Source organism: Nansenia antarctica, assembly GCF_963989245.1.
Source record: "Nansenia antarctica genome assembly, chromosome: 20".
In the NCBI taxonomy this organism is placed as follows: Eukaryota; Metazoa; Chordata; class Actinopteri; order Argentiniformes; family Microstomatidae; genus Nansenia; species Nansenia antarctica.
The window spans coordinates 19,119,791-19,131,644 of record NC_137693.1 but is presented as its reverse complement, the minus strand read 5'-3'; the positions used below and the strand labels follow the sequence as shown (position 1 = coordinate 19,131,644).

The following is an 11,854-nucleotide window of genomic DNA, read 5'->3' as shown; positions in this document are numbered from 1 at the left end:
AGCTTAGTGTGGGTTTACCCCCTGATTTAAGTTATTTGTGATGTTATGATCATAGCAGTCATTATAGCCTACCTCGCAGAGGAAGACCTTGATGTGCTGGTCTTCCACTCAGTGGAGGTGGTGGAGGAGAGCCCTGACCCACTCTGAGAGACTGCAGCCTCCCTGACCTCACTCATCTCTATGACCCGCTGAAGAGTCGGGAGGAGGACCTCTATGGCCGTGTCGGCGATTATTTTCACAATCTTCCGACCCGTGATGTCAAGCTTCACCTTGGTCATCTGTGTTCATTCAAAAGAGAGTGAAGAATTAGTTGGTGTTCAGCTTAAAGAAGGTAATCATTTCGATTGACTGATTCACAACACAAACAATGACTGGTATGGTATGCCTGCTAACTCTAAAGTCACACACATCAAATACACTTACAGGGTCTCTCATGCCGTCCTGGATCACCGTCCACTGCCTGGTGAAGAAACAAGTCAACATTTTCAGTTCTTTGGTCTTGGCTCAAATTTGTTGTACTGTTTATGCGCAGGGTGCAAAATATGGGTGTGTATAGAAACATAGGGAGCATAGATACAGTAGAGCGCATAATACTTACTCATCACTGAGACCCTTCATGAAGCTCATCAGGATGGGGAAGGAGGCCTGATCTGCGTTGATGTTTAAGGCACCAACCACACCTTCCTCCGCCAGCAGCTTCATTCTGTCCTCACACTTCGTTCCGGAAGCGGAGGACATCACAGAAGGAGCTAAAAGAACCAAACAGAGAGGATTCTGGGGTTTTATTGCCACCTATGACATTTAGTCTGTAGTACATTAAGACAATCAATGGTTGTGTTACAATATTCACACTAGCATACCATGATGGAGTCATTTCCCAGCCTTGCATTCATAATGAATGTTAGCATGTGGATATTGGAATGATGTTCAAGTCATTATCATTGTCTGTGATTGGATGTTTAATGGAATGAAAGGCATTTTTTTCTTCTCATCAAACAAGTCTTCAAATAATCAACATAGGGACTTCTACAGGGAGAAGTAAACAGAAAAACCCTCTCACCTGCATCAGTGTTGGAGCTCTTCTTAAGGCCCTTGGCGCTCTTCCTAGCGCTGGAGGCCTTGGTGGCCTTCTCCGAGCCCTTCTCTGAGCTCTTGGCACTCTTCTTGCCACTACTGTTCCTGTTCATCTGCAACACAACAGAGTTCAGATCGACATTCTGGTCAACTTGTTACGTGAAGTCAAAGTAGCTTCAGACGGGATCACATAAAAACGGATTAAAATTACAATCAGTCAGAAGGCGACAGCAAAAGGCTTGTTCTGTTCATGTTAGGATAAGACATGGGTGTACAGCCCTTTGACAGGAGGACACACAGTATAATGGAAATCAGAGATACATCAAATGATCTGACCCAACCCCAGGGGTTAAGTGTTATATGTGCTATACTATACTACTCTTCTTGACAGTGCTATATAGGCCTATTACACTCAGGATTGCCAGATGGGGCGGGTTACCGCCGATTGGGCTACTTTTGATAACACTGGGCTGGAAAAAAAAGCATTTGGGCGGGTTTTAGACTGTGGTTAGGCTAGAAATTGACAATCCCATCTGGCAACCCTGATTACACTTGACCGTGCTATTCATAGTTTGCACGTGTCGTCATAATGGCAACGCCATTTACGTACTTTAGCCACTTTACCCTATTATACTGAGCCAATTACCACTATTGCACCATTGTTCATATTGTATTCCACCCCTGTACATTTGTACCGCACATTTCAAATATTTTATCTAGGATTTTTTTGTATATATAGTTATTTTTAATCTGGTCGTATCATATTGTTATTTATTGTTTTTGTTTGCTATGCACCGTGGATGAGAGGGAAACGCAATTTCAGCCCTCTGTATGTCTGTACATATATTGGATTGACAATAAAGCTGACTTTGACATTTTTGGTCATTATTATCTTTGCATAATCGTTCTGACATGGTTTGTTGTTGTGGACGCGACCAGCTTGGAGTTGGTTGTGTAGGTCCTTTAGCTAGCTAGCTAACATTAGCATTATTATACAACAGTTAGTTCCGACCAAGTCATTTGATTGGACAAGAGGCATTCCATGAGTTACGATATACAGTCTAACAGCACTGGGACTTTTAACTATATGTATCACTCCGCCGTTAATTAGACTACATGTTTGTGTTCACTGTTCAGGTTACTAGGCAACAGTCCATTTGAAGTTCAGTTGCGGAACTATTTTTTGTTTATTTTTATGATCAAACAAACAAATCATAATCTGTTGTCGCTTATTACTATTAACTAATAAATCGAAAAAACCGACAACTGTCTGTACTTCTGTTCGCTTTCATCCTGGCGGCAGTGTGAGGGGAAAGATTCTCCACCAGACAGATATGTAAACATCACCTACTGCATCTCTGGCAGCGACCAGCTGTTTCTACTGATTGAAATACTGCCTAGGGTCTCTATATGGATCTATATGGATCTATATGGATCAACAAGTGTCCAAAAAGTGTAGCTTGTTTTTCTTCTTTTGAGAGGTGATCTAATTAATCGTCGCTTGAAACAGGTGGTTAATGACAGGCCGGTGCTGCAGGTCTGCAGGTCTGCGGAGTTTCCATTATGGCCGCCAGGGCTCTGCGCCAGTCACGTTGACTGCAAACTATGAATAGGCGTATTTACGCTCTTGAGACGGTGCTTTCAAATAGGTGTCCTTACCTTTTCTTGGGTTCTTCTATTCTCCATCTTCTAGTTGTTTTTATCCAACGTATGAAGCTGGAAAAACAACGTGACATGTGAGGTGTTAACCCACCACAATCAATGTCTACCCAGTTGTGATCGATGACAAGACGCACCGTGGTTTTATAGTGGAACACAAATACGTCATAATACATTGTGCGTCACAATCAACAAGTGGCCCGCCGAGTATTTTTTATTATCGTTGGAAAGCCTTATTATATTATTAATTATTATTATTATTATTAATTATTAATATTATTATATTACATTATATTAACCCACCCTTAGTTCACTCTCGTTTTCGTGTAAAGGTTGTAAAGGTGACTAATCAGGCTTTCCAACAATATAAAATACAACACCAATTGTACCTATATAAACATATAATCATCATATAATCATCTCAATGTATAATATGTGTTTTTAAGGGTTCGTAATATCAAAATTGACCTTGCTGTACTGTATAGCGGACACATAATGGACTGTACTCAATATAATTTCCCAGGCTAAACATGATTTCCACTACCACTGTACTAGACAACACTTCTAGAATCAACTGAGTTTCAACCATCAGTCATTATGAACAAGTATTGCCACTGTGACTGGAGGACACAGTAAAGGGTCAATAATGATTTGTTTCATGGTTGAAATTCAATTGATATCTATACTAGAAGTGTTGTGTTAGTACAATGGTAGTACAAATATGTTGTAGACCACTGCCTGTGGACACAGCTACTGTATGGGCTGTATTAAGGACTGCTGGGATCAGGATGATCAGAAGCATGTGTACAGCTGCCCCCAGGGCAGACACATTAGATTAGATTACATTCACTTTATTGTCATTACATAGTAGGCTACAAGAAAATGCAACGAAATGATTGTGCGTCTAACCAGAAGTGCAACAAATAGCAATTATATTGCAGTGATAAGTAGCAGTATTTACAGCAATCTATACAGTAAAGTGCAAATGGTAGGGTGATGTGCAATGACATACAATGGTGACTGGATGTATATGTGCAGATGTATATAAATATACATTGAGATTATATACAATGTGCAATTTTACAGGCTATGATACATATATGATAAATATGTCGTATATAGTGATAGTATACAAAAATACAAAAATACAGGGTGTGGGCTATGATACACAACTTATTGTGAGTCACCTCATATAACGATTACTCGGGTACACAGAGTAGCGCGTCCATCACAAAACCTTCTTCATGCTTTCTGAGAATGTTTTTTTACTTTCAACACAAGATCCTGTTCTTGTTTAGGATGATTCATACTTATTTGTGAACTAAACATCCAAATTCGGTCTTCAAAACTGAAAGGCAAGGCACGTTTATTTGTATAGCACATTTCATACAACAGTGGTGGAGAGGCAGAGGAGCACAATAAGAAGAAGAAAAAAATGAATAAAAGCAAATATAAGAAGTAAATAGATAAAACATTTAAGGAAACTTGGAGAGTTTCAAATGATTAAATATATTATAATATAGATATCCATATTGTACAATAGACCTCTGGTGGACCTGCAAATGAGACCTAAGGACAGGGTACCCCCCTGCCTTGTGACAAGTCCCGTCTTTTGAGCTCAAGGCATACTCCATCTGGGAATGTTGTGTTGGTCTATAGGAGAATAAAATATAATTATGTGAATATAACTTAATATAATTAAAACAGCAGGCTTCCAACATGGACATCCTTGTTGAAATCACATGACTCCAAAGAACGTTCACAAAATTGAATATTTCAATTTTTCATTCCTTCAATTAATCTTGCTTTAAAATATGACCTGAGCTCAAAATATTCAATATGCAACCTATATGCACAGAATGCTTAGCATTCAAATGTATTGATTGTAAGTCGCTTTGGAATAAGGCGTCTGCTAAATGCCAAAAATGTAAATGTAAATGTAAATACAGCTTCTTGAATCCATTGACAAAGTTAGAAAATAGCATATAGTTAATCTTTACCTTAGTGTTACTTACTTATGATAACGCTAAAGCACATGGGATTACCGATGATACGAGCCATATATGGTAGTACAGTTTCCTACACACTAGTACACGTTTTGCTGCTGCAGCTGGACCCCTCTCTGTAACGTTGTTACGCAATCTCACGTGATATGAGTTCTTAAGGCCGATTTAAAGTTCTGCGTCGAATTTACGTGCGTAGTTTACGTAGCCTACGTAAGGGGTCTCGCACTTTACACTTCTGCGTAGGCCGCGCTGCAATTACACCGTCACATCGCTAGGTGGCAGTGTGTTTTCTATGCCCCTGTGCTGTGCCTCTTCCGGTTAGGAACTCAATGGAGCTCAAAGCTCAAAGCGGCATAATAGCGATCTTTTTGTTGTTATGCTTGTTGTTTCTATGATGCATTGAAATGACATTAAACTAAGATAATACGATGGTTATCATAATTTTTCAAATCTTTATTAATAAGTAATTACAGAAAAAGTAAATGACATTTCTGTCATGGCTTCCGCATTTTGGCCGACGAGAGAGTCGGAATCTTGTCGGAATCATGTGCTACCAAGCGGACCAATCACAGAGCTTATGGTTGCGTAGAAACTGACGCTTTCTTAAATTTTTGGAGATGTGCACGTCAACCCTCTCCGTAGGCAAGGAGGGCCCACGCGGGCCGACGCAAGGCTACGGCGTCGATTTTACGCAGAAGTTTAAATCGGCCTTTACCGGTGTTGGCGAAAGTTCCTGAAATTTGAATTTTTCCACACCGGAATAAAAGCCCTTAATATGTAAAGTTAGAGATTCAGGTAAATAATAAATATCTCAATAAACCTAGATTCTTCGGCGATGCCAGAGACTGATGCGTCTAAATCACATCATGTTAAACCCAGGACAAAAATAAAGTATGCAAACTAACAATGTAATAATGACACTGACAGTTTAGTCCAGCATTTTACTGAAAGATAGCAGACTTAATGGGTTATAATTATTATTGTGGGGGAGGCTATTGTGCCACTTAGACAGATGAATTGCATTTGTTTTAATATCAGGTATATGATTGTGAGTGCACTTACTCTTTGGCTTACATTTTCTTACTGTTCAATACATATTACTAACACTCAAAGTTATGCAGATCTTCACAGACAGTAATGTCGTCAGAAATGCTGGATGTAACAGGAACAAAACAAAAAAACAGCAAAACACATTAGAAAAAAGGTGTAACCTGTTTACAAGACAAAGCATAAAATAGACTTGTAAAAAAGGTGTTAAAAAGATGTAACCTGTTTACAAGACAAACGCATAAAATAGACATATAAAAAGTGCATTAGTACAAAACACCATTTGCACATATTCCTTTCCATGAACAGATGTGTTCATAATGTCCAAATATCTTTCTCTTTTCCAGTCTTATAGGCTCTTGGATTTGTCCTGGTTGTGCGTGTACTTGTGGTAAACCACTCCGAGTGTCGTGAAGAAGTTTCCAATGAACAACACCAGGTAGGAACTGCCACACATAACAACCTGGAGGGTAGAGGGACATTGGGTCAGAACACAGACTAAACAGGACAAACATCCAAACAACCATGTTTAAAAAATGTGAGTATAGAAGCACATGTAGGTGGATTTGGTGATGCCAGCTATTTGATTTAACACTAGAATTGCCGTGGGTGGGGTCATTTGGTACATCCATCGAGGAGCCGGACGAAGCTACCACATCGACGACTCCACTGCAATAAGCTCCATCTGGTCCTCCACCCGCCGCCACCCTCCGAGAAACACCTGCAGGAGAGTGGACCGTGGCGCGCTGGCTGGCCTGGCCAGGTCGGCTAGCGTCGGCTTCTCCAACCAGCACTCCGATCTCAAATTTGGTTTATTTAACATCCGCTCCCTCACTGGCAAGGGACAACTACTGCAGGACCTCCTCCTCGACCGCAAGTATGACTTTCTTTGTTTAACAGAGACTTGGCAACAACCCAATGACTTCTCTCAGATGAACGAGTCTACTCCACCTGGGTTTGTTTACAACTGCCAGCCCCGTCTCACCGGCAGAGGGGGGGGTCTCGCGATAATCCACCGCGAGTCCTGGAAGGTCTCTCCTGTCACTCTGCCAGTGTCTCATTCTTTTGAGTCTGTGGCTCTACAACTAAATGGACCTACCCCAACTGTTTTAGTTAATATCTACCGCCCACCCAAACCAAACAAGGATTTCTTTGATGAATTCAACACATTTCTCACCCACATCTGTTCACTCTCATCCAACATAATTCTGTTAGGTGATTTAAATATTCACATGGATAATAGTAATCATGCTCTCACTAAGGACTTCATCTCTTGCCTGGACAGTTTTGGTCTCCAACAATATATTGATTTCCCTACCCATTCTAAAGGTCATATTTTGGACTTGGTCTGTTGCTCAGGTGTCACTCCCCTCAACTGTTCTGCTATTGACCTCCCCATCTCTGACCACATGCTTGTTTCATTTAACTTAAGTTTGTCTCTATCCAAAACCAAACAGTCACGTACTATGTCCTTCCGCAACATCAAACATATTAATTTAGCAGATCTCATAACAGGCATCGACACTTTCCCCATCATCACCCCCCCATGCACCCCTGATCAGCTCGTCTCTCATTACAATGATGGACTCCAAACTCTGCTGGACTCACTCGCGCCCCTCAAAACCCGGACTGTCTCATTCCCCCATTCTGCCCCCTGGTTTTCCCCTCACCTACGTCTGCTGAAAGCCAAAGGACGTCAGCTGGAGCGGCTTTTAAGAAAAACCGGTCTCACTGTTCACAAACAGATGCACCATGCCCACATCCTCCTTTACAAAGACGCCCTCTCCTCAGCCAAATCCCAATATCTTACAGACAAAATCACTGCTGGTGCTGGGAACACCAGGGCCCTGTTCTCAGTGGTCAACAACTCACTCCGCCCCCCCGACTCCCTTCCCCCACACTTCTACTCCACTGACCACTGTAACTCCCTGATGTCATTTTTCAACTCAAAAATAGCCAACATCCACCAGCAACTGACCCCTCTTATGTCCAGTTGTCCATCTCCCCTATCTCCCCATCCCCCCCTCTCTGTACCTCTCTCCTGCTTCCATCTCCCCTCTGCTGCCGATTTATCTAAACTCATCCGGAAATCCAAGCCATCCACCTGCCAACTTGACCCCCTGCCCTCCTCCCTGGTCATAGCCTCCCTCCCCTCTCTCCTGCCCCTGATAACTACAATCATCCATTCCTCCCTCACCTCTGGTTCTGTCCCATCATCTCTCAAATCCGCAGCCATAACACCTATTCTGAAGAAACCTGGTTCAGACCCCAACATCTTCAATAACCTCCGTCCCATCTCCAACCTGCCATTTCTTTCAAAAATCTTGGAAAAAGTGGTGGCTTTACAGATTCATACTCATCTCTCTAACAATAACCTCTACGAACAGTTCCAGTCTGGCTTCCGCCCCCTTCATAGCACAGAAACAGCCCTCCTCAAAATCACAAATGACCTCCTGATGGCAGCTGACTCTGGACTCTTATCCATTCTCATCCTACTCGATCTGAGCGCCGCTTTCGACACTATATCGCACTCCACCCTCCTTAACCGTTTAGCCTCCATTGGTATATCTGACACCCCTCTACACTGGTTCCATTCCTATCTCTCTGGCCGCACTCAGTTTATACAGTTAAAATCATTCACATCCCATCCGACCCCCCTCTCCTCTGGTGTTCCCCAGGGCTCTGTCCTTGGCCCTATCCTCTTCATCATCTACCTCCTCCCACTTGGTCTGATTTTCCGTAAATACAACATTCATTTCCACTGTTATGCGGACGACACCCAGCTCTACGTTTCCTCCAAACCCACTTCCACCCTCCCTCCCTCCTCCCTCTGTGCCTGCCTACAGGAACTTAAATCCTGGTTCACTTCAAATCTCCTCAAACTAAACAGCAATAAAACAGAGGTAATTCTCATTGGCTCCAAATTCACACTCACCAAGCACCCCAGTTTCACCCTCAACATAGACAACTCCTTGGTTTCCCCCTCCCCCCAGGTTAAGAGTCTGGGTGTCGTCCTCGACAGCACCCTTTCATTCCACTCCCACGTTAACAACACCATCCGGTCTGCTTACTTCCATCTACGTAATATCAACCGCCTCCGCCCTTCACTCACCCCCAACAGCGCCGCAATCCTGGTCCACTCCCTCGTCACTTCCCGCCTAGATTACTGTAACTCCCTTCTCTTTGGTCTCCCCCACAAACTCCTCCACAAGATCCAACTGGTCCAGAACGCTGCTGCCCGTATTGTCACCAGAACCCCTGTCATCAGTCACATCACCCCCATTCTACACCAACTCCACTGGCTCCCCATCAAACACCGCATCGACTACAAAATCCTTCTCCACACTTTCAAGGCCATCCATAACCTCGCCCCTCCATACCTGTCCGACCTCCTCCACATCAACATTCCCACCCGGTCCCTCAGGTCTGCCTCCTCCATCAACCTGACCGTCCCCCCAGCCCGTCTGTCCACCATGGGGTTTAGAGCCTTCAGCCGCTCCGCCCCTCGCCTCTGGAACTCCCTCCCCCCCGACATCAGGAACATTGACTCTATCATCTCATTTAAAACCCACCTCAAAACCCACCTGTTTACGCAGGCATACCCGTGTTGATTTGCTTTTCCCGTGCTGCTCTGCTGCTGGCTATGTTTTATACTGTACGTTTCTATGTGTTTTGTGTTTTGAATTTTGTGGCAGTTTTTAGATTTGTTGTTGTACGGCGACCTTGAGTGCCATGAAAGGCGCCATATAAATAAAAAATGTATTATTATTTGACCCTGTGAGTAAAAATAATTCTACCTTTGCACTCGATCAAATGTTCATTGGACAGGACCCACCTTTCATGACTTTTCCTAGATATGTGCGTTCTACCACCCACTATCCTTACATTTTCAAAAATCTAGCTAGTATAAAAACGATTTTGCAGTATGTGTGACAGTGTGTTTCTGTGTGTTTGCGCTAGTATTTGGCTGGCATCTTTTTTTTCCAAGGCTGCAATTCTCTTCCATATCACCAGAGGTCGCATGGGGACGCTAAGTGAATAAGATGTGTGACATGACATGACAACAATCAATGTGTCAGACACATTTCCATCATGCTTATGTTGCGATCAAAGTCTCGTGAAATGACGTGCATTGTGCAAGAATTACACTATTTACAGCGCTGTCAATTTTCAAATAATGCAATAGGCCTAGGCTATATATATGAATTCACAGAAACCCAGAAATGATCATCATGAATAAAAACACGCAGAGAGTGGATATCACATAACAGCATGGTTTTGGCCATTTGTATGAATTCACAGAAACGATCATCATGAATGACAAATAAACGTCACAAATTATCTGAATTCTCTGCTTTTATTTAGGATATGACAATGTAGGTACAGTTAGGTCCATATATATTTGGACACAGACAGAATTTGTGTTATTTTAGCTGTTTACCAAAACATCCTCAAGTTACAGTCATATAATGAATATGCGCTTAAAGTGCAGACTCTCAGCTTTAGGGTAAGGGTATTCAAATCCAAATCGAAGGAAGGGTTTAGGAATTACAGCTCTTTAATATGGAGCTCCCTCTTTTTCAAGGGACCAAAAGTAATTGGACAATTGACTCAAAAGCTGTTTCATGGGGCAGTGTGGGCTATTCCTTCATTATTTCTTTATCAATTAAGCAGGTAAAATGTCTGAGTTGATTCCAAGTGTGGCATTTGCATTTGGAAGCTGTTGCTGTATACGCACAACATGCAGTCAACGGAGCTCTCAATGCAAGTGAAACAGGCCATCCTTAGGCTGTAAAAACAAAACAAAAATCCATCAGAGATAGTGGGAACATTAATAGTGGCCAAATTAACTGTTTGGTACATTCTGAGAAAAGAAACGCACTGGTGAGCTCAGCACCGCAAAAAGGTCTGGACGTCCATGGAAGACAAGAGTAGTGGATGATCACAGGATCCTTTACATGGTAAAGAAAAACCCCTTCACAACATCCAGCCAAGTGAAGAACAGTCTCCAGGAGGTAGGCATATCATTATCCATGTGTACCATAAAAGAAAGACTTCACACAAGCAAATACAGAGGGTTCACCACAAGGTGCAAGCCATGCATAAGCCTCAAGAATAGAAAGGCCAGATTAGACTTTGACAAAAAAACATCTAAAAAAGCCAGCCCTGTTCTGGAACAGCATTCTTTGAACAGATTAAACTAAGAGGTACAGTTAGGTCCATATATATTTGGACACAAAGACGTGGAATATTCTGCAATGGCCAGAGTCAATAAACTAACATAACATAAGATCAACCTGTACCAGGAGGATGGGAAGAAAAAAGTATGGAGAAGGCTTGGAACGGCTCATGATCCAACCACATCATCTGTATAAAAACATGGAGGCAGTGTGATGACATGGACATGCATGGCTTCCAATGGCACTGGGTCACTAGTGTTTATTGATGATGTGACAGAAGACAGAAGCAGAGAGATGAATTCTGAAGTGTTTAGGGATATTCTGTCTGCTCAGATTCAGACAAATTCAGCTAAGTTGATTGGATGGTGCTTCACAATACAGATGGACAATGACCCAAAACATACTGCGTAAGCAACCCAGGACTTTTTTAAGGCAAAGAAGTGGAATATTCTGCAATGGCCAGAGTCAATCACCTGATCTCAACCCAATCAAGCATGCATTTCACGTGCTGAAGACAAAACTAAAGGCAGAAAGACCCACGAACAAACAACAATTGAAGGCCTGGCAAAGCATCACAAAGGAGGAAACCCAGTATTTGGTGATGTCCATGGGTTCCAGACTTCAGGCAGTCATTGCCTGCAAAGGATTCTCGACAAAGTATTCAAAATGAACATTTTATTTATGATTATGTTAATTTGTCCAATTACTTTTGAGCTCCTGAAAATAGGGGACTGTGTATAAGAATGGTTGCAATTCCTAAACGTTTCATGCAATATGTTTGTTCATCCCCTTGAATTAAAGTCTGCACTTCAATTACATCTCGATTGTTTCATTTCAAATCCATTGTGGTGGCATACAGAGCCAAAATTATGGAAATTGTGTCACTGT

General features: G+C 42.3%; 1 protein-coding gene across 1 annotated transcript; it reads right to left on the bottom strand.

Moving 5' to 3' along the window:
* Positions 1–594: 594 nt before the first annotated feature.
* Positions 595–2,815, bottom strand: LOC308174414 (uncharacterized protein; the record flags this gene model as incomplete). The annotated part of the gene is made up of 3 exons (XM_080549493.1): positions 2,734–2,815; positions 1,061–1,187; positions 595–749 (listed from the first exon to the last, which is right to left on the bottom strand). Exons 1-3 carry the CDS (start codon positions 2,758–2,760, stop codon positions 595–597), a joined length of 309 nt encoding a protein of 102 aa, XP_080405619.1. The 5' UTR covers positions 2,761–2,815.
* Positions 2,816–11,854: the final 9,039 nt, after the last annotated feature.